This window comes from Pseudopodoces humilis, chromosome 9 (genome assembly GCF_049639895.1).
Source record: "Pseudopodoces humilis isolate 2021_Gansu_Grassland_sample_001 chromosome 9, ASM4963989v1, whole genome shotgun sequence".
NCBI lineage: Eukaryota > Metazoa > Chordata > Aves > Passeriformes > Paridae > Pseudopodoces > Pseudopodoces humilis.
In genome coordinates this window covers 22,447,086-22,471,788 of record NC_142208.1, presented here as the reverse complement: position 1 = coordinate 22,471,788, position 24,703 = coordinate 22,447,086, and the positions used below count along the sequence as shown (strand labels likewise).

Below are 24,703 nucleotides of genomic sequence, written 5' to 3'. Positions count from 1 at the left end.
GCTGCGCAGCACGCCCTCGCCGGCCGCCATCTTTGTGTGGGGCAAGGTGCTCGCCGCCGCGGGCGTGGCTGCGGAGGGGCAGGGCCCTCGCCCTGCCGCCATCTTTGCAAAGGGCAGCAATGGGCACGGCGGCTCCACAGCGTCCATCTTTGTGTGGGGTACTGGCGCCAGCCGCCACGGCGGGTGTGTGCATGGGACGAACACACCCTGGCCTCCCCGAACGAACGCTGCGAGGCGCGAGAGATTCCCAACTAGCCTCAGCGGTATCATGGCCGCTGCTGCCCACGCTGTTCCGGCCGCGGCGGCCGGGCTGGGCGTGGCGGGACGGGGGGCGGAGCAGCCACTGGGGTGTGGCGGGGGGCGGAGCAGCCCCTGGGGTGCCGTGACGCGAACGGAAGCGGAAGCGGCAGCAGCGGCACGGCGGGGCCGGGCGGGCGGCGCGATGGACGAGACGAGCCCGCTGGTGTCTCCTGAGAGGGCGCAGGGCCCCGACTACGGGCTGCCGGGGGGTGCCGTGCGCACCCTCCCGCCCGCCGCGCCCCCGCCGCCCTCCCCTCCCGGCTCCCCTGGTGGCCGCGACCGCGAGCGGCAGCCGCTGCGGGAGCGCGGGGCGCGGGGCCCGGCAGCGGCGCAGGCCCAGGCGCAGGCCCAGGCGGCGGCGGCGGCAGCAGCGGCAGCGGCGGCGGCCGCGCAGCGGGAGCGCAACGACTTCCCCGAAGATCCCGAGTTTGCCGACGTGGTGCGGCGGGCTGAGCTGGCCAGCGAGCGCGGCATTTTCCCCGAGCGCATCTCGCAGGGCTCCAGCGGCAGCTACTTCGTGAAGGACCCGCAGGGGGTGAGCTGAGCCTAGCCCCGCGTGGCCGATCCAGGCGTGGAGCCACCCCCGTAGCTCCGGAGGCCTGTGGGATGAGCGGCGCTGGCCGGGAGTGACCGGGCGCGGAGGGCTGGTAGGAGCGGCTGGAGCGGCTCTGAGCCTCCCCGGGGAGAAGTACAGTGGCACCAGCAGCGAGAGTGCGGGGCAGCAGTGTCCAAGTGCTGATTCAACCTCTTCTGGGCTTTGTGCCCAAAGAGGAAGGGTCACCCCCTCCCGCAGGCCCATGCATCAGCATCTGAACACGGTGACTCCAGCCCCAGGGCTGGGACTCTATGGGCTGTGCTGTTTTTGGCCTGTTTTTTTGCACTGAGTGAGATGTCTTCTCTGTGGCTGTGTGGTTGGTGTAGTGGAGACAAAATCCTTGTAGCTGGTCCCCTATAGACCTAGTCAGCTGTGTGGCAGCTGTCTTTGTGCCTCTGATGGGATGAGTGTGCAGCACAGTCTGGCTTGTCTTGTGACCTGCTGCTCCTTGCCCAATTACTTGAGCTGTTGCTGTTTCCTGTGACTCCCTTGCCACGTGTGTGCTGGGATGCTTCCAGGGAAGCAGGAGTGGAGTGAGCTCTGTGGTCTTTGGTGTGTCCTAGTTTTCCCTCTCTGGGTGAAAGCTGGCTCCTGGAAGCTGTGCCAGGCAGTTCCCAGCTCAGCTGATGGCATGTGGGGAAATACACACTTGTGCCACAGCCTGGTCCTGCCTATTGCCCAATATGAGACCTGGAGTGGGCAGCCAAATGAGCTGCCTGGGGATTGCAGGTTGGAGGCTGCCTGGCTGTAGGAGACCCAAGCTCAAGGACAGCTGCTGGAGCATGGGCATGAGGACCCAAAGTCTGCATACTGCTGGTGCTGTCAGCTGGCAGGTCCCTCAGATTATCCTGCTGTAGGCAAACATGGTATGTGACTGGTTGCTGTGATTGCTGCCCAGAGTTACCAAAAACATCCCACTGTTGGCACAGGAGTGCAGCACATAGATATTGTGGGCAGCAGGGGGAAGATTTTGGGGTGTGGGGGGGAATTTTTCACTTTGATTATTTTCCCTGAGGCTACTGGGGCCTGAGCTGTTCCAGCTGGGCTGTGCTGCTCAGCCCTGGTGGTTATGATCACCCCACTGCTGGCTGCTCCTCTGTGCTGGCCAGGCTCCCTCTGCCTTGCTGCTGGCACCAGGCAGACCTGTTTTCCCTGTCAGTGCTGCTCTCGGCATGGGTCTGTCTGGAAGGTGATGCTGTGCTACCAGGCCTCTGGTTTCTGCTTCCATGCTGTCCCTGCCTGGCTGGGCCTTGCTCTGCTGGACTGGTTCCACGGAGCACAGGGCTTTGTGCTGCCGGAGCTCCCGACAGGCCTCTTTGCAGACTTATAGCCAAAGATGGGTTTACAGTCCTGTGACAGCCGTGTGGGGCTGATGGGGGTGGGATTACCTTCCTGCCTGCTGAGGGGAAGTGGCTCCACCATGTGATTTGGACACGGCTCAAGTGATCCTGTTTCCGCAAACCTTTTCTTTCTGTCTTCCTGGTGGAAAAAAAATTGGTTCTGCTTGCTCTGGCCTGGCTTTTGGCCCCTGACAGACTGAGATTGCATTGAAGTTCCCTGCTGAAGCACTGGGACTCATATTCTACTTCCACATTCTGGCAGGAGCTCAGCTTGGGGAAGTGACGCCCACTGGGGCCAGGGCTAGCAGTAGCCAGGAGGAAAAGTCCTGGTTGCTTATGCTGCTGAGTCACCCCAGAGCAGGGTCTGCCAGCCCCCCGGGGATGGTTGACTTGTGGGGACAGGTGGCCATGCTCCCAGCTCTTCTCTCATCTGTGTGCCATGGCAGTGCTGGCTCAGTGGTCATGTAGTGCCCCGCACAAGGCTTCTGTGCCCTCTGTGGCACTGGGGTACCTTTGCTGCTGTCCCCACTGTTGGGTTGGTGTATGCGAGGCTGGATTGAGGGGCTGGGACTGCTGCTGGTACCAGCTGGTGGCCAGTTTGGAGCTGCCCTCTCATCCACAGTGTACCCAGAGATTTAGCCCTTCTGCTCGACCTCCCAGCACAGGGCCCTGGCTCCTCAGGTGTCCTGCAGGTGCTTGGCTGTTTTCCTCTGTTCAGTTTGGGATCACCTCTGTTCAATGGAATTTTGAGCCAGGGCAGGGATTGCTATCCCTGTCCCTTTCCTGTGTGGACATAATGATCAATGATGAGCAGTAGCTCTCCCCAGCCATCCAGAGGTCGCTGGAATGAGACTGATGTGTTTACCACGAGACTGCATCATCACTGGTGTTTTTTGGGACACATGTTGGGTATAAAGGTCTCTGTGCAGCACCCTGCTCTTGTGGGATGGGGTACTGGCTGGAGAGGGGTTCTTCCTAGCTCTGCCCACCTCCCTCCCAGGAGCTGAGGGGTTTTGCCTGGTCCTGGGAGGCTGGTTGTTATCCTAATGAAGGGCAGTTCTGGACGTGTTCCTTAGTGTCCCCTCTTTGGGTTGGGGAAGGTGTCCCAGCTCTGCCAACTTCCTGGACTCAGCTCTCTTCTCTCCCACGCACAGAAAATCATTGGTGTCTTCAAGCCCAAGAATGAGGAGCCATATGGGCATCTGAACCCCAAGTGGACCAAGTGGCTGCAGAAGCTGTGCTGCCCATGCTGCTTTGGGAGAGACTGCCTTGTCCTGAACCAGGGCTACCTGTCAGAGGCAGGTGCCAGCCTGGTGGACCAGAAACTGGAACTCAACATTGTTCCCCGCACAAAGGTGAGGGACAGCTGCTGGGGTCTTGTTCTGGGGAGGCTTTTGTGTGCTTCCACACAGTCCTGCTTGCACCTTGTCTTGTGGCACTACTGACCTAGGAGACTGAGCTCTAGACTAGGACTGTTCCTGCTCAAACCGTGAGGATCCTTGTGCTGGGCAGAGCTGTGGGAAATGCTGTGTCTTGGTTTTATTGGGCAGTTCTGTGACTTGCCAGAGGCCCCTGCTGACTGTACTCATATCCCTCCAGGTGGTGTATCTGGCCAGTGAGACCTTTAACTACAGTGCCATTGACAGGGTAAAATCCCGAGGAAAGAGGCTGGCCCTGGAGAAAGTGCCCAAAGTTGGCCAGCGTTTCAACCGCATTGGTCTGCCACCCAAGGTAGGGCTGCAAGCTTCCATGCCTGCCTGTTGGCACCTCCATGGCCTCTTGCGGACTTCTGTAATGCAGCCTGTCCTTGCTTCAGGTGGGCTCCTTCCAGCTTTTTGTGGAAGGCTACAAGGATGCAGACTACTGGCTGCGGCGGTTTGAAGCTGAGCCGCTCCCAGAGAACACTAATCGGCAGCTGCTGCTGCAGTTTGAGCGGCTGGTGGTGCTGGATTACATCATCAGGAACACAGGTAGGGCCACCTGCCTGGCATTGGATGCTGCCTGCTCCTTTGTGTCCTACCATGCTGAAGAGAGGGGAGGGAGATAGGGTCTTGGTGGCTTTTCCCTGCACCCGGAACTCGTATCCCCTCAGCTCCTGCCAGGTGACATCTGCCTCTAGGCAGAATGCAGCTCCTGGACTGCTCACTACCTGAGGATCCAGGAACATCCAGAAATCCAGCACCCAACTGTGCCCCTGTATCCCATTTCACACCGTGTTCCTGGGTTTCTGCCAGACTGGAAGGGATTGAGGTTGCACTCTGGGCTTGCAAATTGACCTTTCTCTTGGGAGCTGGTGGTATGTGGACCTCTAGGGCTGTCTGTGAGGGACTTGACTTGGCTTCCCATGCCTGCAGCAAGTTTAAGGGCTCTGGGAGTTTGAGCATAAGATGTGTCTGTCTCACTTCTGGGTGAGAGGAAGAATGGTCTTCTGCCCAGCGTGGTGCAGCCCTGGTGTTGACACAGCTGGTTTTATCTCCCTGCAGATCGGGGCAATGACAACTGGCTCATCAAATATGACTGTCCCCTGGACAGCGCGGGCACGCGGGTGAGTGGCTGCTCCTGGGCAGGGGCAACATGGGGAGTCTGCTCCTGGAAGTTGCCCACTTGGCAGGCAGGACAGGAATTTCCCATCTGGCTTGGGTTTCCAAGTCAGAAAAGGCCTGATCTTGTTTCCTGGGCCTTTTGTTTCCATTTGCATTGGTGGTTATGGCCTAGTGGGACTTTGTGAGGATGCAGCTGAACTCTGTGGGGGAAATGCTGGGGAAAACTAATGGACCTGGACTTACTGGACCTTGGAGTGAGGCCTGGAGGAGAAACAGCTTTGTCCCCCTTCCCACCCAAAGCAGACTGTTTCCCTGTGGTTAAAGAGCTGTACTACGGGCAAGAGGCTGCTGTGCCTTTGTGGTAGCCAGGACAGAGATCCTGACAGTGGGGCTGTAGGGAGTAGAAGGACTGTTCCTGCTGGGAGGACCTCCTTGTGACATGCTTCACTTCCTTCCAGGACACCGACTGGGTGGTGGTGAAGGAGCCCATCATCAAGCTGGCTGCTATAGACAATGGTTTGGCCTTTCCCTTGAAACACCCGGACTCCTGGAGAGCATGTGAGTCCCTCAGGCTATGCCAAGGCACCATGGCAAGCCATACAACTCCATGCCTGGGCATCCTCCTCAAGGACTATAGAGAAGAGGGCTAGGGGTTGTGCCTCTGGAGCTTCTGGATTCATGGGCAGCTCCTCAGCAGAGACTGTAGAAGGCAGATGCTAGATCTTGTGTTCCAGATGCAGGGAATCTAGCACCCAGGGGCATGTGGCACCATGCGTTGCTTTCCCCAATTCTAATGCTTCCTGCTTCCTTCCACAGATCCGTTCTACTGGGCATGGCTGCCCCAGGCCAAAATCCCCTTTTCACAGGAGATCAAGGACCTGATTCTTCCCAAGATCTCAGACCCCAACTTTGTCAAGGACCTGGAGGAAGATCTGTATGAGCTCTTCAAGGTGAGCTGGAGGAGTGGGTGAAGATGGAGGATTGGGTGAAGATGAAGGAGGAAAAACAAGTGGTGTTGGGGATCTCCCTGTCAAGGTTGCAGGGGCAGAAAGGTGGTCAAGCTCCTGACAGTGTTTCTGGGCTGAGGCACAGCAGGGTTATCTTTCTGCCAGGAGCTGAAAATTCATTGTGGGAGAAAGAAACTCAAGGGGGAGGAGCTTACTTGGGGAATAAGCATCTTGTTCACATCATGAAGCAGTGGGTGGATCACATTGTGTTCTTCACTCTCCCTCTTGCAGAAAGACCCTGGCTTTGACAGGGGACAGTTTCACAAGCAGATTGCTGTCATGAGAGGCCAGGTAAGCTGTGCATAGGGAAGACAGATGGGTGAGGTAGGAAGCCTTGTCCTGCCTTTGTGGCAGGAAGAGTGCTGGAGTACTCTCTGCTGCTTTGGCAGGGCAACTCAGGCATTGCTTTGTTGTGCCATACAGATCCTGAACCTGACTCAGGCGTTGAAAGATGGGAAGAGTCCACTGCACCTGGTTCAGATGCCACCTGTGATTGTTGAAACAGCGCGTTCCCACCAGCGCTCCGCCAGTGAGTCCTACACACAGAGCTTCCAGAGCCGGAAGCCTTTCTTCTCATGGTGGTAGCTGTGAGAGCCCTGGGCAGGGCTTGGCCACCTTGGACTAGCACTGCAAGAAGAGTTGGGCCACTGCTGGTTCCTGTGGCTGGGACTCGACCTTCAGGGTAGAGCGAGCAGATGCGGCTGGAGGAACCTGCAGCTGAACTGGAGGAGCCAGGCAGATTGGGCATGGTCCCTCCCTAGCTCCATTGGAGCTTGATGCCCTGCCAGAGGGAGGTGTGGGAATCTGCCAGGAACTGTGGCATGGCTGGGACCCTGCCCCTGCCTCTGTTCCTTGGCCTGCATGTGGTTCTGAGCACCCCTGCTTGGCACTGGGATGAACAGGTTACCTAAGCCAGGATCCGTCCAGCCCTTTACACCAGCCACTGGCCCCTTTTTTCCCCCACCATGCCAGCTGCTTGGCTGGGAAGGCCTTTAGCAGGTGATACCCCCTCCATTTCCCTGAGGGTGTGCTGTACTCCTCCACTGTCCCTCCGGTGCCCCAACCCCGTGCACGCTGCTTTCCTCAGGGGGAGTTCCTGCTGCCCACTGGTGTAGCGGGGACCACAATGAACGGCTGTTCTCTGGCTAGAGGCTCGAGGAGGGGACATAAGAGGGACTACACATGGGACTGGCTTGGGTGCAGTTAGACACTAAGGGGAAAAAGGTGCTGGCTTGTCCCTGTGAAGAGCAGGCGGCTTTGCAGAGCTCTCCCTTGCGAGCTCTCCCCTTCTGCCCCAGTCCATTTCTCCTGCCTGGTCTCCATGGCTGCTCTCGCTTGACTTTTTCCCATCTCCCAGCAAGCTCCCTGGCTGCTGTGCAGCCAGCATGGTGCCAGCCTTGTCTGTGCCTAGGAACCCTCTGAAGGGCAAAGGCTGCCAGGGAAAGGCTGGAGGGCCTCTTCTGCCACGTGGGTGGGAGCACTGGGGGACCAGCATGGACTCCTGGCTGCCCTGGAGCCGACAATCTCACAGGCCTGCTTTGGGTGGGGGAGGCAGTGAGTCCCTCTCTCACCAGCAGCTGCTGAGCTTGTGTTGTATAAAACAGCACCAGGGCTGCTGCCTGCACCTGCTTGCCTTGAGCTGTGACTTCTCAGGCTGCTGGGGAAAGTCAGTGTTGGGTCTTTCTGTCCTGCTACCCTATCTTTGGAGAGTGAGTGGGATGAAGGCAGGCGAACCTGGGAAGGCAGAGCAGCTGCTTTGTCTCCTGCAGTGGGGAGGGGGCTCAGCACTGGCTGTGTAAGCACAGAGGGGGCAGCAGTGGAGATCCTAACTCCCCAGCCAGGCCCAGCTGCATTTGACTGACCCAAAATGTATTGTTCTAATGCACTGTAGAAATGTATGTAATGTATTTAAACCATGCAACCGTCTGAATAACAGAGCTGCCATTCAGCTGGCTACATCTGTGCCTCTGCAGCATCCTAGAGCAGGCTGGGGCTCCTTGGCCCATGGCTGGTATCCATATGTACCTGCACAGGGACACACTAGTCTGCAACTGCTGGAGCTGCTGCAGGACAGAGTCCCTTTCCTGTCTGCTCATGCTGAGCATTGAGGACAACCAGCTGTCCAGGCTGTCCCTTGGCATCCTGTGTCTGCAGGTCCTGCTCCAGTCTCTCCTGGGTTCAATGGGTCTTGGAGAGGAAGCTCTGGAAGCTGGAATTGAGGCTGTCCAGCTGCCACTTCTTCTCGGAGTGGCCACATTCAGACTTCAGGACTGCTTCCTGCAGTTGCTTTTCCTCCTTCAGCCACAGGACCATGGCCTCGAGCTTTGCTCTTTTGGCAGTGAGGCTGGATACCTCCTGCATCAGCTCTTCCAGCTTAGGAATATCCCCCATGACTTCTCCATTCTCCTGAGTGCTACACTCCTCCAGCTGGTCTTCCAGCAGAGAAATCTTTTCCTGGAGCATCTGTTATCTCTTCCAAGCATTCCTTCTCATGAAGGGCAGCATGTAGCTTGTTCCTCAGTTGTCCTTGTGACTGTGCCAGGGATGTTACTGTGTGACTGTGCACTGGAACAGATTGCCCAGAGGCTATGGAGTCTCCCTCCCAAGAGATATTCAAGAACCATCTGGATGCAATCCTTTGACATCTGCTCTAGGATGACCCTGCTTAAGCACGGAGGTTGGAACAGATGACCCACAGGTCTATTCCCACCTGACCCGTGGTGTGAGGCTGTTCCCCTTTCACTAGGTGCCATACACCAGCCTGGACAACAGTTCTGCCACTTAGGGATGGGCAGGACGCAACCAGAGCCTCACCCAAGCCACCACTGTCCACCCTTTATTAAGCATTCATTGCACCCTGCCCAGTACACTTAGGGGTCCTTTGAGAGCTGCTCTCGACGGCTCAGCTGCTCAGCGCTACTACATGGACCCTGAGCCCGTGTCGGCGCCGCAGTCACCCTCCAGCTTCTCTGCGATCCTACGGGCAAGAGGTGTGTGTTAGCGGCGTGGCCCGGCCGCGCTTCCCCCGGTTGCCCCGCCGCGGGCAGCACCTACCGAAGTTGCTTGAAGCGCCGTAGCGCTGCCATCCCACCGCCGGGCTGGGCTGTTCGCCGTCGCCGAAGCCGCCGCAGGGCCCGCGCCATGCGCCGCTGGCCAGCGTACCGCCAGACGAGGCGGGCTCGCTCCGCGGGCCGCTCGGCCCCGCCGCTCCGGAACAGGCTCCGCAGCTCTCGCAGCCCCACGCCCTGGAAGATGTTGGCCGAGGCCCGCTTACGGGCGCGGGCTGCGGGCGCCGCCCGTGCCGGAGAGTCGCTTACCACCGAGGCCGGAGTGCCCATGGCCCTGGCCGCTGCGGGCACCGAACAGTCGGCGTCAGGCTCCGGTCTCCCCACCGGGTCCGGTCCGCCTCCCCCGGGATCCGGCGCGGATGCCCAGTGAGGAAGGGGGGGCGTCGGGGGAAGGGCGGTCTGGGACGCCGGGCAGGGGGCCAGCCGAGCAGGCGGGGCCGCCCGGGAACGCGGGAGACGCCCCGGCTCGGGCCGGGGCACGCAAGTCCGGTCCCGCCCTGCCCGGGGCGCTGGGGTGGGGTGACCCACTTTCGCTCCGACGCCGCCCCGCGCCCACCGGCCCCTCGCACAGACCTGGTGGTGGCGGCTCCGCCTGGAGCCCGCTGCGTTCCCGGACCAGCTTCGCGCCACCGCACCGGGGTCCCGCCACAGCCGCGCGCCCCATTCATTCACTCGCTCGGTGCCGCCCCGCCCCCGGCCCCTCGCCAATCCCCGCCCGCCTCCCGCTGCCAGGGCCATTCGGCGCCGAGGGGCGCGGCTGCCTCGCCGCGCTGAGGAGGCCACGTGGCGTAGATGACGTCACGGGCGGGGTGCGAGGCCTCGCCCCCGGGCGGGGTCAGGTCGCGCGGCACTCCGAGGGGAATCCCGAATGACGTAAGGGGAACCCCGGCGCGCGCCCCCCCGCAGGCCGCCGCACGGGGTCCCGGTGCGCTGTCCCTGGGCCCCGCCACCCGCATCGGTCGCCGTCTCCCCGTCCTCCCGCCGCCCCTCGCGCCCCGCGTTGTGGCCCCCTTCGGCGGCAGGAGGACGGGAGGGGCGCGGCGATCCCTGCCCGACGGCGCATCCGCGGCCGCCCTCGGGTGTCCGATGGGCTAGAGGGAGGTGCGGCGGGGTGCGGAGGCGGGGCGGGGAGGAGAGGAGAGAGGCCCCGCGCGGGGAGGACCGCTAAGTGCCAGATGTTTGGCAACAGTCAGGGAGGAAGTCGCTGCCGGGGCCCTGAGTCCCGCCCGAGCCGCGCCGGAGCAGGCAGGGCCGCGCCATGGCCCGCACGGCTCCCCCGACAGTGCCGCCGCCCCCGGGGCCGCCGGCTCGCGGCTCCCTCAGCCTCCATCGCGCCTACCTACGGAGCCCGCTGGGCCTGCTGCGCTTGGGGCAGCTGGCTCTGGGCGCTGCCTTCTGGGTGACGGTAGCGGCTCATAAGTACGAGGGGGCGGCCCACTTCGCTCTGTTTGCCGCCGTCCTGGTCTGGCTTCTCACCCTGGCACTCTTCGGGCTGAGCCTGCTGGGGCGCTGGGAGCTGGTGCCCTGGCTGGGCTCCCGCTGGCTCCTCACCAACCTGGTGCACGACCTGGCACTGGGTATGGGGCTCTACGCAGCTGCCACTGGCATCATGGGTCACAAGGCCAAGCAGAGAAGCTTTTGCAACCTGCCGGGCTACAGCCAGCACTGCCTTTACAGTGCCTACCTGAGCGCCTCCATCTGTGGGGGCATCACTGCCTGCCTGTACCTCTTCTCCGGGCTCTATTGCCTATCACGGCGTTGCCAGGACCAGCAAGACATCATCTGAGATCCCGTGCCACTTGGCTCCCCTTCTCAGCTGCAGACAGAACATGGCCTGTCTTTGGGATGAAATGACCCTGCCACCCCATCCCCTCCTGGCTGACTGCACTGCAATTCCTCCAGAGAATCCTGCACAGACGGATGGACAGACAGAGGCCTTCCCCGAGCACGGCTTCCCCTGCAGCGCACTGAGACAGCGTGGACACCCAGCCAGTGCACAGGCCCTTCTCCCACCCTTGGACAGATGTAGGCTACTGCAAGTGGAAGGACCCAAATGGAGAGCCCCCAAGAGGCATACCAATCTTTGTGAGCCCCTCCTAGAACTCAAGCCAAAATCCCCTGCCCCTGGTCTTGCAGACGCTGCATGCTCAGGTGGGTGCCGAGTTTTCCCTGGGGTGGAGAGGGACTGGCCTAGGGGAGCTGAGCTGGGGGCAGCAATGCCTAGTGGAGTTGGATGGGCATAAACTCCCCTGACCTGCTGGCAGCCCTGTCTTGACATTCCAGCTGCATGGCGCCTCCACAGTTCCCTAGGGGAGGCCCTGAACTTGGCTTCCCCAGCCGGGCCCTTCCTTCTGCCTGGCCTGAAAACATCTTTCGTCTTATTGGAGCCGCAAAGGGCTCAGTGCCTCCCTGCCCTTCACTCAGAGGGTGTGGAGACACCCAGATACTGCATGGCCAGAGCAGCATCACCCCAGTCCAGCTTGGAGACTGAGCAGGGCAGTAAGGCCTCTGTTGCTGTGGAGGGAGGGGAAGGACAAGTGGAGCCGTAAACCCTGGGCTAAATTCCTCCAGTGCTAGAATTTGTATAGTCCTGGGATGGGGCCAGGTGCCCCAGGGGTTGAGGGGAGCCAGTCATGGGGTTTTTCTCTCCTCCTGACATCCCTGCAGAGAGGTTTGTGGCTCCTAGCCACCCAGAGCCACTGAACCAGCCCTGTGGCCAGGCTACTCCAAAAGGGATGGAAACAGACTCACTGATGGAGACCAGCCTGCAACCCTCCCTGTCTCTGCTGCACTTGGTTTATCATCCTGGAAAATTTTCATCTCTGGACTCTCTGGGACTGGGCAGTGCCTGGAGACTGTGGTGAGGTGGAGGGGAAGGGTGAACCTTGCAGCATGGCAGTGCTAGGCTGTGCTGGCACTGTCCATAGGGGAGCTGTGGCCAGGCATTGTGGGAGCACAACCCATCTTGGAGAACAGAAGAGGACACTGGCACTGGAGCCAGCCCAGCCCTGGATTAGCCTCCACAACCCACCAGGTCCCAAGCCCTGATGAGGCCATGTAGGGCTGACTAGAGAAATGGGTGGCCAGACAGAATTTTTAGAGCAGCAGCACCACACTGGAACTGCACTGCCACAAGACCTCCTCACCCTGCCTGGAGGCAGGTCCTCTCTATTGCTTGCAGTGCAAGGGAGGGTCTGCTCCGGTCTCTGTGTAGACTCAGATCAGTGAGATGTGTGTCCTCAGCAGCTGGCCACAGCTGCCTATTGCCTGGGGTTGCCTGGAGCCTTTTTTGAGGTGGAGAGCAGCAGCCATGATTCCCCTGGGGGCTTGAATATGTCTGGGATTGGTACTGGGTCACCACTTCCATCATGATGTGCTGTCCCAGTGGATACCCCATATGCTCAGGGGCCCTGCCAAGCCCCAGGCCATGTACCCCTTCCCTGGGTAGGACATGCTGTCTGTGCACTGTGTCAAGGCTGGTCCCTGGCACCGCCTGCCTCTGCCTCACTCTGGTGCAGCCCTTGTGCCAAAATGCCCTCGGTGCTTCTGCCACCACAAGTGCCTTCCCCTGGCTTTCTGCAGCCCTGTCTGTCACATCAGCTCCATCCCCCTACAGCCTCCTTTCAGGTGCCACAAATAAAGCAATGTTGGCACTCACTGGGTGTCTGGAGCTTTGTGCTGGGGCTGGAACCTGCTGGGTATGAGGTCTGAGCTGAGATCACATCCAGCTCTGTAGCCCTGCACCCTGGGCCCTCTCTGCTTGGAGCCTCTGGCCATGGTCACAAAGTCCTGAGGTGCTCTGGGGTCACAGGCAGGCTTCCTGATGCTGAGGCACTGTTCCTACTAGAGAGGCTTAAGCCTCTGTCTATCCCTGGCCCTACTGCCTGTCCAGACAGGGCACAGACTGATGCTCATGTGGGGGTCCAGACAGAGCAGAGGGAGGCCAAGTCCCCAGAGCTCTGTGGCTATGGGATGTACTGAAGACAGGATGTAGTTGCATTCCTAAGGGCCTCGTCACTCCATGCTGAAAGGGCCCTCTGTCCCGGGGCCAGGGCACTACTGGGCAGACATGTACACACTGACTGGCCTTTGGTGGGTCAGGGGCCAATGGAGGGCTGCCAGCTTCTCCCAGGACTGGCTGCAGCTCTGGGATGCACTCTTGGGACAGAGCTGAGTCTTGGACCGGGACCTGCAGCTGGGGTGTCACTGGGTCCCCAGCCTTCTGCCCATGGGACACACGCCCTGTTCATCAGAGGCTGCAGGCAGCTGGCAGCATCATTGTGCCCTCATTGTCCAAGAGCCACCATAGGGTTGTAACAAGGTTACAACTTTTGGCATCAGACGAAGCCCAGGATCCTCAGAGCATCCCCAGGAACCAGCATCCATGCTCTACTGCAAGCACCTTTTAGGACAGCCCATGGCACCCGGAGCAGTGTGAGCAGGGCTGCGGGCTGCTGGGCAGGACAGTGCCAGCGCACCCCAGGCTGGGCTGCGTTGAGGGCATGGAGGGGCAGCGAATGAGCTACCAGCCACACTCATGGGCCTGTGGGAAACCTGCTGCTCCCTTCCAGGGACTGTGTGAGGCTGCTCTCTGGTCTCTCCTCGGGGAGAGGTGGCCCAGCAACATCATGGGGGCAAACCCACTGTGCCCGACACAGCTGGATGCAAGCCATACCAAGACCCAGACTGGGACTGAGCCCTGGACTGGGACCGGGTCCAGGCTGTGACTGAGCCCTACACCAGAGCAGGCCCGCATCGGGACGAGGCCGGGACGCTGAGCAGCCTCGGGCCAGGGCCGACCTCTGTGTCTAGACCGGACCCACGGAGACTCCGCCTCGAGCCTCACGCCCAGGGCGGCGAGCAGGCCGCAGCTCGGAGGGAGGCCGAGCGCCCAGCTCGGAGGCAGGCCAGTACGCAGGGCTGAGGGAGGCCGAGCCGCAGCTCAGAGGGAAGCCGGGCGCCCAGCTCGGAGGGAGGCCGGCACGCAGCGCGGGCGGAGCGGGGCGGGCCCGGAGCGCAGGGGCGGTGCCGCGAGCGGGCCGTTCCCCGGGCGGGGCTCCCGGCGCTCCCATTGGCCGCGCGCGGGGCTCCCGGCGCTCCCATTGGCCGCGCGCGGGGCTCCCGGCGCCTCCGGCCGCGGCACGGGAACGCGCGGCGGCGCCGGGCCGAGCGCGGCGGCGCCGCCCGGCTGCCGCTCTTGCCCCCGTCACGCAGGCGCGGGAGGGGGGGGGGGCGGCAGGCGGCCCCGAAGGGGCGACTGGCGCTGGTGAGGCCCCTCCGGAACCGTCGCCGCCCAAGGCCGCCGCCGCCTTCGACCTGCTGGAGCTGGTGCGGAGCTACCGGCGGCTGGAGCTCTACCTGGAGCCGCTGCGGGCCGCCGCCGAGGGCGTCCGCTCGCTCCTCCGGTAGGTGCGGGCTGGGCCGGGATCGAGACAGAGACCTTCCCCGGGGTCTCACGCCCCTTGCCTTCCGCCCTCTCGGCAGGTGGCAGCGGCCTGTGTGCTCTCTCCTGGTCTGCCTCGGCCTCAACTTCCTCCTGCTCACCCTCGGCCAAGGTGCGTGTCGGCGGTCAGGGCCGGTCCCCTTCCTGGACCTTCCGGGCTGACGCTGTCCCGCCTCTTCCAGCTGCCTGGTACTCGGTGCTCGCCCTGCTGGTCGCGGTGCCGGCGCTGCTGGGTTACCTGCAGGAGACGTGCCGGGCCCGGCTCTCGGAGCCGGAGCTGGTGCGCAGGAGGTACCACAGCATCCGCAGAGAGGATCTGCGCAAGGTGCAGCTCTCGCGGCAGGAGGCCATCGCCCAGGTCAAGAGCTTGTGAGTCCCTGGGGCCTCGCCCGCCGTGGGACTATGGGGGCCTCTGCAGCCAGAAAGGCTTCTTGGAAGCTCTGGGGGGCTCATGCTAGTTTGGCTACTTAACCCGTGTGAATGTGGGGAACGAGGGTGTGTTTTTGTGGGGTTTTTTTTGTGACTCTGTCATTTGCAGCCTGATCCAGCTGGAGGGATTTCTGAGCGGGATGTGCTGCAGCTGCGAGGCAGTGTACCGTGTTCTGTACTGGGAGAACCCCACCATCTCTTCCCAGTAAGTAGTACTGGGTCAGGCACCCTGTGGTGGGCTTGGTGGGGAGAGTGGCTCAGTCAGGCCTGTGGTGCTGTGCTTGATGTGTTTGGTGCTTGGAGAGACCAGGTGAAACACCAGATGAAGGAGTTTTATGCTGTTAAGTGAGTTGCTCTGATTTGACCACAGTGTCCTGCTGCTTTCCACAGGTTTTATGGGGTGCTACTGGGTACTATCTGTGTCCTCTACCTGCTGCCCCTCTGCTGGGTCCTGGCCATCCTCAACAGCACTCTCTTTCTGGGCAACACCCAGTTCTACCAAGGTATGAGACCTGGCTGGAAGTGCCTTATGTGAGAGGGGTTGGGGAAGGGCCCTCTGAAGCCAGGGATCCTGTCCTGGACTTCTCTCTCACATGAGCCCATTGTCCTATGTCAGGCTTCACCACAGACCCTGAACGCCCCCTGTGATGTCCTAGGGGTAGTGCTCAGCAGCCCAGGGTGGGTGGTATGTCCCCAGAGCTCAGCTGGTGGAGATGGGAGCCTCTCCTGATGTGTTTTCCAGCCCAGTTGCTGTTTCCTTCTCTGTGGTGTGGTGAACCAGAGTCTGTCAGTGCAAGCTGTGTGTGGGCCTCTCCACCCCTCTTGAGCCCTGACCTCACTCTTCAGGACTTCAAAGACAATCAGTGTCTGTTGCAGTATATGACAAAGGCTTGAAAACGTGCCATTAGAAGGGAGAGGAGCCCTCCTCTGTGGCTTGTGCTGGAGGAGTGTTGGCTGTATCTGTGATGTGACACTGGCCCCTGCCATTCCCTGTCCTGAGCTGGGGCAGGTGGTTGGGGTGTTCCTTTCTGCCCTAACTTTGATGTTTGAGCAGAGGAGTGCTCAGGACATCTCATGAGTTAATATGTGTCAGTGTGTCACCTTGAGCCCTGCAGATCAGATCTTGCAGCTGGCTTTTGTGTGATGTGGCTGGGAGTAGGGAAATGCCACTCTACTCCTGTTGTATTCCCCTCTTAACCAGTGATAATGGAGCTCAAGGCCTCCATCGAGCAGTGTGTGGGCTCCAAACCCCTCGAGAGCACTCCAGAGCCTGCTGAACCCCTGCCACCAGCTGCTGCCCCAGATCGGACCCCTACCCCCACCAGTGCAGAGGTGAGATAGGGGCAGGGCTGGCAGTTGTGGGGTGGGAGCTGCAGAGTCAGCCCTTGGGTCTAACTGTGCCTGTGTCCCTCTACACACAAACTTCTTCCAGCTGCCAGCTTTGCTGGAAGCCTGTGAGCCACTCTTGTGTTACGGGGGTGCTGCTCTCTGCCTTGGGGGTTTGGCTCAGTCCTTTTGCCACATGTAAGGATGTGGTCTGAGAAGGCAGGGGCTCATCTCTCCTTCTGATACTTGTGTCATCTATGAGGCTGCCTGGGGCCAGATCTGTTGTCCTGGAACCTGCTCAGAAATGTGGGACCACCTTTGAACAGAGGCATGGGACCAGCAGGACTAGCTTTGTGAATCTCTTGTAGGACCTTACCCCTGGCAGTGTGGAGGAAGCAGAGGAGGCAGAACCTGATGAAGAGTTCAAAGATGCTATTGAGGTTTGAGGCTGGTTGGGGTGGGCAGTGCCTGCAGGGCAGCTGAGGTGGGAAAGGGACAAAGACCTTGTTGGGCAAACTGGGTGCTCAGAGAGAGTGACTGTGGGGCTGGGTGCCTCTGACTCCGTGTGTACTCACTTTCCTCTCTGTCCCATGCTGCGGGAGAAGGAGAACCAGCTGCTGGTCATGGTGAGTACTGCCATGCCAGGGTGTGGCATCTCCTCCCAGCTGGAGTTTTGCCTGGTTTGCCAGAGGCTTGTAGAAATGCCAGGTGGAGCACACAGATGCCTGCTTCTGGTGTGGGCTGCCCTGCAGCCCCCAGTGTGCCCCCAGCCACCCCTCTGTGCTCAGCTGGGTCTGCTCTCTGCAGGAGGATGATGAGAGCTCTCAGTGCTCAGCAGATTTTGACCTCAGCCTCCCAGACAATGGTTTTATGAGCAAAAACGAGGTGATCCGCAGCAAGGTGTCACGCCTGACTGAGCGCCTGCGCAAGCGCTACCCCAGCAACAACTTCGGTGAGTTTGGGAGCACGTGCTTCTTTGGGGGAGCTCAGCAATGTGGGGTCTGTGCTGCTTCCAGTGGTGACCATAGGACTGGGGCTGGGGAGAGTGGTGTGGTACCTGCTAGTCTGTGCTGACACCTCCAATGACCTTTTCCACTGCATGGGGAGAATGGTCCCAGCACTCCTGGGAGGGGCAAGGACAGGAAGGTGCAGCAATGTCACCTCAAAGCTGAGCCTTTACAACAGCTATGATATTCTTGTGCCACTTGCAGCCCCAGGCAGAAGAGCCCTGCCTGACCTCTGCTCTCTTTCTTCCAGGGAACTGCACAGGCTGTGGTGCCACCTTCTCTGTGCTCAAGAAGAGGGTGAGTCTTCTGCTTCTGCCCCAGTTTGCTGTCTGCACCTGGGGCAGAGGTGTTGCTCATGTCTGGTTTGCCCCAGCTTTCTCCAGCAGCTCACAGTCTGGCCTCGGTCACAGCCCAAATGACCTCAGCTAAATGCTGGGTGTTGTCGCATGCCTAATGGCACCATGGGTCCCTTGTGTTGTGGAGCATTTGTCCATTTACTCCTTTGGAAACTGCCTCAGGCCAAACCCACATGCTATTGTAGAATGTACCTGCTCTGTGCCCTGGTTTAGTCCACTTCCTGTGGCCTTGCTGGTGAAGCAGAGCATGGGTCTGCTAGTGGGAATGACCTGTTGCCTTGTCTGAGCCCTGTGTGTGATGCTCAGCACACAGTCTGTGGGCAGTTCTCAGGAGGAGGTACAGACTTTTGGCCCCTTCACATACTCCTGGGTTACTCTGATATATGTCTGGGACTCACCTCTATCTTTCTCCGCAGCGGAGCTGCAGTAACTGTGGGAACAGCTTCTGCTCCAGGTGTTGTTCCTTCAAAGTCCCCAAGGCTGTGATGGGAGCCACAGGTGAGTTGAAAGGTGGAGGGAGGTGCTCCTGCTTCCAGCTGTTCTGTTTGCCCAGGCATTTGCTCCAGCCCTGGTGGGGAGGGTAGACAGGATGTGCCCAGCACAGCCTGGCTCAGGACAGAGCAGTGATGAATTTGCAGCTCTCAAAGCAGCTTTGTGGCTGTGGTCTCTAGCCCATGGTGGGAAAAGGGGGATCATCCCTGACACTTGCTTTCCTTTCCAGCCCCGGAGGCTCAGAAGGAGACAGTGTTTGTGTGCGCTGTCTGCAACCAGGTGCTCATCAAGTGATGAAACAGGCCCAGCCAGCTCCTGTGACCTGCACTGCCTGACACCTGGGACAGTGAGCAGGCACCCTTGCCACTGGGAACCTGGACTGTTTGGATCCCAGCATGGCATTCCCCTGCCAGAGGATACTTGCACTTGTGCTCCTCCTGCCAGCACCAGGCTGGACCGACCAGCCCTCCTTGCCATGCACCAGCTGGGTCCCTATGTTGGAGCAGTGCCCACGGCTGTGCCCCATCCTTGCAGCTGCTCCAAGCCCTGGGTGCTCTCTGGCACTTGCTGTGCCCTGCCACATGCTTGCCCAGGCCCTTTGGCCTGGCTCAGTGATGGAAGAGCCATCCTTCCTATTCGTGGTCCTGCCTTCACCTCCTGGGTGGGGCAGAACATCCTCAGGGCTCTGTCTCTACTTTCCCCAGCGCTGTGCTGTAAGTGACTGTATTTTTGGGATCAAGTCAGAGCTCCTCCTGCATCCCTTGGGATCTAGACTAGCTAGGTTTATCATCCTGGCTCAGCTGAGACTCTGCTAGTCACTCCTGTGCTCCTCAGCCTCACTGCCTGCAGGTTTAGTCTTTTACCCCTGAATTTGGCTGTAGCCCAGAGGAGGAAAGAGAAGGAGTTTGGGTTGGACTGTGTGGCTGGATCTCCAGTGCGAGAAAAGACAGGAGTTGGTGCTGCTCTGTGCACTTATTGACTGCTGCTTTCTACTACAGATTAATATATAATTACATATAGAGAATAACCAATAAATCTCTTGTCCTCAGCTGGCTCTTGTGTCATCCCAGTGAAAGCTGTCCCAGTCCCAGGTCACTCTGACACCTCTGTGGCTTTGGCCCTGCTATCCTGCCGGTGTTCCTGGAGAAATGGTGTTCCTGTGCCACCAGCTCTCCACGTTTTACTGGAATTCTCATCTCTCCTGCTGTAGCCTTGTTTGCCCCCTGCTCAGAGCTGTGTGCAGCTGCCTGTCAGCTGTGCCAGGGCTGGATCCTGCTGGGCTGGGGCCAGAGAGCACCTCAGCTCTGACAGGAGCTACTGAGCTTCCTCTGCCTCCCACGGCTGCTCCTTCCCCTGCCCTCCCCAGGCGGTGGTCCCACCAGCTGCCTGTGTGCACAAGGATGACCTTTCCTTGTGTGAACAGCAAAGCTCCCAGCTATCCCAGGAATGTGACCCTGGCTGCTGTGCAGCTGGGAACAGCCATGGCCTGGGTCCCTGCCAGCCAGCTGCAGCTTCCCCCAAGCCAGGGAATCTGGGGGGGGCAGTGCCCACCAGGCTGTGACACCCACCAGTCTGAGAAGTTGCTGGAGCCCAGACCTTGCTGCAGGCTCTATGTCCCACCAGTGTGGGAGCTTCTATGGGGTAAGCAGCCTAAACACCTATCTTGGCTGTGGGCTCATAAACTCCTTTCCAGATGGAAATTGAGAAAAGCTGGGCTTGGCATTTGCTGATGAGAGTGTCTGGCTTGTGCTGGGTGTGCAGGGGACTGGTGTGCAGAGGGCTGAGCAGTTAGTGGGGGCAGTGGAGTGGGTGTAACATTGGAGAGGGGGGCTGTGTAGCACCCCAAGAGCTGTGGGTGTTTGTGAGGGTGTCTGCAGTGGGGTTGTTGCTGGGCTGGGAGGGGTCAGCTCGCTCAGACAGCTGGCTGTGGGAGGCAGAGGAGCTACTTGTACTTCTGGAGAAATCACTGGGAGCAATGAGCACTTTGGCCATGTATGTGTGAACACTCTCTGGGAAGATGCTAATGACACAGAATACAAAGGGCTACAGATAAACTTAGGCTGTGGGAGATGGGGTTTTATTTATGCTTTTTAAGTTTGGCAATAAAACGTGTTTATTCTTATGGAAGTGTGCTCAGCAGTCAAGCTCTGAACATACTGTCTAATAATATGTGGTTTTTTTTTCCCAGTGGCCAGGGAGGAGTGCCTGCTCCTGGTGTGAGGCTAGGGCAGGGGCTGGCTGCCCCATGTTCCTGGCTGGCTGTGGAGCAGGGGCACAGGCACCTCTCCCTGGCCAGAGTGGGAGATCTGGGGCTCTGGAAGGCTGACCAGTGGGGCCAGGGCCATGCCCAAGAAGGGCAGAGAGAGAAGAGGACACCCCAGAGCAGGGCAGGTGCGCAGAGTTCTTGTCAGCCAGAAGAGGGTGGGTGCAGACATCCTGCAGGATCAATTTCCTTTTTGTCCCAGGAGGCTCCCTGAGGCCGGGCCAGCTCCGAAGAGAAGACACAGTGTCAGGCAGCCAAGCACTGGGTAAATATCCTGGCGGCCACCTTCGGGCCCCCCTCGCCCTTTGGGATGGGCGGATACAAGTACACACTGAATAGACACTTCTTGTTCAGGGTGCCCCCTTGCCAGCTGGGACTGGGGGCAGCTGGGGGAGTCGGGCTGAGGTAAGGGACAGCCCCTGCTGCCATCAGAGGGCTGGGCTGAGGGCTGTCCTGGTCCTTGGGCTTTTGAGAAGGTGCTGGCTAGTGCAGGTGGGTGTCCCTAGGAATCTTTTTGCAGGAGGCTGGAGGTTGTGGCATGGGAAGTCTGGCAGCCAAGCAGGGCTGGCAGGGAGCTGCAGAGATGACTTTCAGATGATATGGGGTGGGGAAGACAGGGTTTTGGAAGCTGCCTGATCCAGTATCTGCTCCCTATGATGCTCAGTGCCAGGCTTCTCACAAGTGCTGTGAGCTCCCATACCATGGATTTATCCTCTGGGGTGATGAAGGAAGAAACCTCCCCGGCAAACCACTGCCAAACCCCACTGTGGGGCTCCAGCAGCAGTGATGGCCCTGTCCCCCCACCCTACTCATCCAACTGCCCTCGCAGGCTCCCTGGAGTGGCAGGGGTGCCTGAGTTTCCAGTGATGCCTGTGAGCACTGGGAACCACATCCCTTGGCTTGGCTGGACTGCCCAGCTTCAGGCTCCGGGCACGGCACCTGGAGTGGGGCTAGAGCCAGATCCTGAGGTGACCTTGCTCCCTCAGGCTGCCTCATTCAGTGGGCAGGACTGAGACCCCCCTCCCATTCTTCTGGGGTCCCTGAGGGAGCCCCAAGGGGCTCTTACCCATGAACTGCAGTGAGTGGCACACAGACTTCTCTGAGGTGGAATAATTTACTGTGGTGTTGTAAGGGGTGCGTGGCTGGGTCACAGCAGGGGTGTGTGTGAGGGATGCAGTAGGGCTGGTCTGGGGTGCTTGGAAGTGGGCCCCCCTCACACCGTGTGGGGAGTGGGGGAGCCCAGGAAGGGTTTGTGCTGCTCTGGCCACTTGGTCTTGAGGGGGTCAGTCTGTGGGAAAAGAGGGACAAGAGGGACCTGGCTGAGCTGGGTCTCTGTGAAGGTGACATAATCCAGGGCTGGATGTGAGCTCCAGGGGAGGGCATAGGATGTGTTGCTGGGGTGGAATAGGGATTGGGGGGCTGAGGGTGTGTGGCATATCATGAGTGAGCTGGGTAAAGGTCATGGGTGCAGGGCAGGGGTCCCAGGTGTAGACAGGAGGGCCAAGCAGGGATCCTAAATGAAAGCATGAGTCTCTGTGCTTCTGGGCAGGGAACCTGGGAGTAGATAAGGGTCTCTGGTGCAGACCAGGGCTCACAAGCTGCAGAACAAGGGTCCTGGGTCCAGACTAAGCTTCTGGCCAGGGATGGGGGCCCTTGGAGCAGAACAGGGGTCCCAGGGGTGCAGAGCAGGGCTCTCAGGAGGAGGCAGGGGTCCTGGCTGTGGATCAGGGCTCTCACAAACACAGCAGGGATTCCTGCAGGTGCAGAGTTGAGTTCTGGGGCACAACCAAGGGGCTGAGGTGAGCAGAGCTGAGGTCCTGGGGTGCAGCCAGGGAGGCCAGGGGTGGGATGCTGGGCCAGTGCAGGAGTTCTGGGAAAGGGCAGCATGGGCAAAGCCCTAGTGCTGCCCAGCCCCATAGAGCAGGGGGTGGTAGAGCGGGCACGGGTAGGAGAACATGAACTTGACCGCAAACTTCATCTCCTTGTTGTGCTTCTGCCAGGGGTAGATGGCCAGGAGGAGCAGGCGGCCGCCCACCTTGCGGCCCATGACCAGGAAGCTGCCACTGAGGCTGTCGAGCTGGGGGCAGGGGCAGGCACTGGCATTCCTCATGTGCAGCACCATCTTCTTGGTGTCCTTGCGCTTCAGCGGGCCCAGTTTCAGCACCTTCTTCTTCTGAGCAGCCACCAGCCGCCGCTCCCCGTTCTCCTCCGTCATCTCCTTGATGCGCATTTTCACCACTGTGTGGGGCAGCCATGGGGCACGGTTGGGGGAAGGGAGCACTGCTGGGGTACTGGGGAGGGTCTAGGCCAGGCACCTGTGCAGGACAGGGTGCAGCCCATCCCTGGGTTGGGTCTCTGGGGAAGTTACTGTGTGGGGAGGGGAAAGGGGTTGTTGGGGAGGGGTCCAGCAGAGGCTCCCAGTGACCCTCCCAAATGTCCCGTTCTGCCTCTCCCCTACCAGGGTGTTCTCCTGTGGTGCACCCATCCCATGCATGAAGAGTCCAAGGGAATGGCTCAGGGCTCTCCAACGGGGCAACCCTGCCCTCTGGCCAACTCCCACCCCAGCTATCAGACCTAGGGGAGGCAGACCCTTGTCCAGGGGAGCTGGGAAGAAGACTCCAGCACTCACCAAAGTCACTGGAGCACATCTGCTCCATCATGCCATCTGCTTTGTGCTCCATCTCACACTGGGTGCAGATCTTGGACACTGCGGTGAGAGACCAGTTACTGTCACAGCTTCCTGCTGCTGGTACTTGTCACCTGGGCCAGCTCCTCGGGGACACAGTTGGGAGAGCCCCAGCAGCTCCTCTGCTCCCTGGGTAGCTGGAGTGATGTGGGGAGGCACAGAGCACCTTACTGGCCAGGGTCATCCCCCCGGAGGGGAAGAGACATGGGGATACCCTCCCATCAGATGGAGGAACTTTGGAGCACAGCAAGAGTAAGGGTGGCTCCAGCCTGAAGGCTGTCACAGCCCGGATCCTGACGCTAGGCTGCCTTTGGGTGATGTCCCCTCTCCTGCCTGAGGGGACAGCCACCCTGCGGCAGCAGTGTGGGGCTGACACCCGCAGGTGCAACATGCTCCCTCGCTGCTGACATGGGACTCAGTGGGAGGAGAGGGACATAGCACTGTGACTGATCCGCCAGTGGCTCCCACCTCATCCCATGTTCTTCCTTCTCCCGCCACAGTTCTGTGCAGGCAGCTGGGAGCCCAGCGCCCTGGGCACTAAGTGATGCCCAGACAAAGCTGATACTGTGCCTGCTCCTGCCCTGTTGCAGACAGAGTCCTTGGCCAACACCAGTGTCCTGGGTTGTGCAGGGGCTCCACATGCATTCCCATCCCATTACAGTACCCTTCCCACTTACCTGGTGGTGGCGTGGCTTTGCTGTTCCCAAACTGGACGGCGATGCAGAGCTCGTGGTCAGAGGGGAACTTGCCACACTGCAGCATCTCAGGCCAGGGGAAGCCGTAGGACTCCATGACAGGGGCACAGGAGTCCCGTACCACCTCACAGAGGGAGCGGCAGGGGTAGACGGGCCGGTCAAGGCAGACGGGGGCGAAGAGGGAGCAGAGGAAGAGCTGGGTGTCGGTGTGGCACTGCTTGGCGAGCAGGGGCACCCAGCTGCCAGCCTGCTGCTTGGCTTCGGCCATGGTCTCGTGCTCCAGCAGGTTGGGCAGCCGCATGCGCTTGTAGCCCACGTCGCGGCAGAGCTGCATGTCGGGCGGGATGTCGAGGCACTGCGGCTCCCGCCCGTAGAAGCGCCCGTGGGGCAGGCTCTCGGGCTGCCACCCATAGTAGTCGTAGTGCTGCCCGCCGCCCAGGGACCCTGCCAGGGCCAGCGCCAGGGCCAGCAGCGCCGTACCCCGGCAGCCCGGGTGGCTGCCCGCCCGCGGCATCGCCGCTGCCCGCCTGCCGCTGCCGGCCGCGGCTGCCGAGCGGGACGGGACCGTGGCTCGGCACCCTGCCTGCTCCCTTAGCACCTCCCACGCTCGCTGCCCTTTCTAAGGAGGCTGGAGACCTCGCCGGCAGCCAATCTGCTCTGCCTGCCGGGCCCCCCGGGGCTGGCCCCCGGCTCCCCCTAATCTGCCCACCCCGCTGCCGCCTCCCTCCTTCCCTCCTTCCCCGGTACATGGTGCTCCATGCCCCTCGCCCTCCCAAGGAGCCCCTCCGCGTGCACCCCCACAGCACTCCCTGGCTCTGTGTGCCCCTAGGGTGATGCTCTCTAGTAGGGCTGGCTCGCCCGTCCCATGGCGATGTGTTGTGGTCACAAGTTATCCCCGTTATTCACCAGTCCCGCTGCCCCCATCCCACCTGGCACCCCAGAGGCGTGCTGTGTCATGGGGCAGGGGACCCTGGTCCTCACCCTGTGCCACCCCACTCTTTTCTCCCAAGACAATATGCTTGGGGTGCTGGGGTTTAAGGAAGAGGACACCCTAGAAGCTTCATGCTGCAACCCTGGGAGGGCTGCTGTACCCAGGTGCTAGGTGTGCCATCAACGAGGCGATGCCATGGGCATGGGGTCCTTATTCCTCATG

General features: G+C 60.4%; 5 protein-coding genes across 5 annotated transcripts; 3 read left to right on the top strand and 2 right to left on the bottom strand.

The window, feature by feature from the left end:
- The first annotated feature begins 268 nt into the window (after positions 1-268).
- Positions 269-7,741, top strand: PI4K2A (phosphatidylinositol 4-kinase type 2 alpha). Its single transcript, XM_005520661.3, has 9 exons — positions 269-835; positions 3,390-3,590; positions 3,835-3,966; positions 4,052-4,205; positions 4,719-4,780; positions 5,237-5,336; positions 5,595-5,728; positions 6,017-6,076; positions 6,209-7,741. The coding sequence occupies exons 1-9, from the start codon at positions 269-271 to the stop codon at positions 6,368-6,370; spliced, it is 1,572 nt and encodes a 523-aa protein (XP_005520718.2). The 3' UTR covers positions 6,371-7,741.
- Positions 7,742-8,608: 867 nt separating this feature from the next.
- AVPI1 (arginine vasopressin induced 1) lies at positions 8,609-9,552 on the bottom strand. Its single transcript, XM_005520860.3, has 3 exons — positions 9,427-9,552; positions 8,840-9,134; positions 8,609-8,762 (listed from the first exon to the last, which is right to left on the bottom strand). The coding sequence occupies exons 1-3, from the start codon at positions 9,515-9,517 to the stop codon at positions 8,705-8,707; spliced, it is 444 nt and encodes a 147-aa protein (XP_005520917.2). The 5' UTR covers positions 9,518-9,552; the 3' UTR covers positions 8,609-8,704.
- A 133-nt stretch (positions 9,553-9,685) lies between these two features.
- MARVELD1 (MARVEL domain containing 1) lies at positions 9,686-12,510 on the top strand. The gene is made up of 2 exons (XM_088060028.1): positions 9,686-11,004; positions 11,521-12,510. The coding sequence occupies exon 1, from the start codon at positions 10,112-10,114 to the stop codon at positions 10,637-10,639; it is 528 nt and encodes a 175-aa protein (XP_087916154.1). The 5' UTR covers positions 9,686-10,111; the 3' UTR covers positions 10,640-11,004; positions 11,521-12,510.
- An 845-nt stretch (positions 12,511-13,355) lies between these two features.
- ZFYVE27 (zinc finger FYVE-type containing 27) lies at positions 13,356-18,954 on the top strand. The gene is made up of 13 exons (XM_014250108.2): positions 13,356-13,431; positions 13,706-14,258; positions 14,338-14,408; positions 14,479-14,665; positions 14,835-14,930; positions 15,116-15,228; positions 15,927-16,057; positions 16,420-16,491; positions 16,657-16,677; positions 16,859-17,003; positions 17,309-17,355; positions 17,831-17,912; positions 18,136-18,954. The coding sequence occupies exons 1-13, from the start codon at positions 13,356-13,358 to the stop codon at positions 18,198-18,200; spliced, it is 1,659 nt and encodes a 552-aa protein (XP_014105583.2). The 3' UTR covers positions 18,201-18,954.
- Positions 18,955-21,221: 2,267 nt separating this feature from the next.
- On the bottom strand, positions 21,222-24,090 carry SFRP5 (secreted frizzled related protein 5). Its single transcript, XM_005520659.3, has 3 exons — positions 23,533-24,090; positions 22,799-22,876; positions 21,222-22,407 (listed from the first exon to the last, which is right to left on the bottom strand). The coding sequence occupies exons 1-3, from the start codon at positions 24,062-24,064 to the stop codon at positions 22,067-22,069; spliced, it is 951 nt and encodes a 316-aa protein (XP_005520716.1). The 5' UTR covers positions 24,065-24,090; the 3' UTR covers positions 21,222-22,066.
- Between the last annotated feature and the right edge of the window lie 613 nt (positions 24,091-24,703).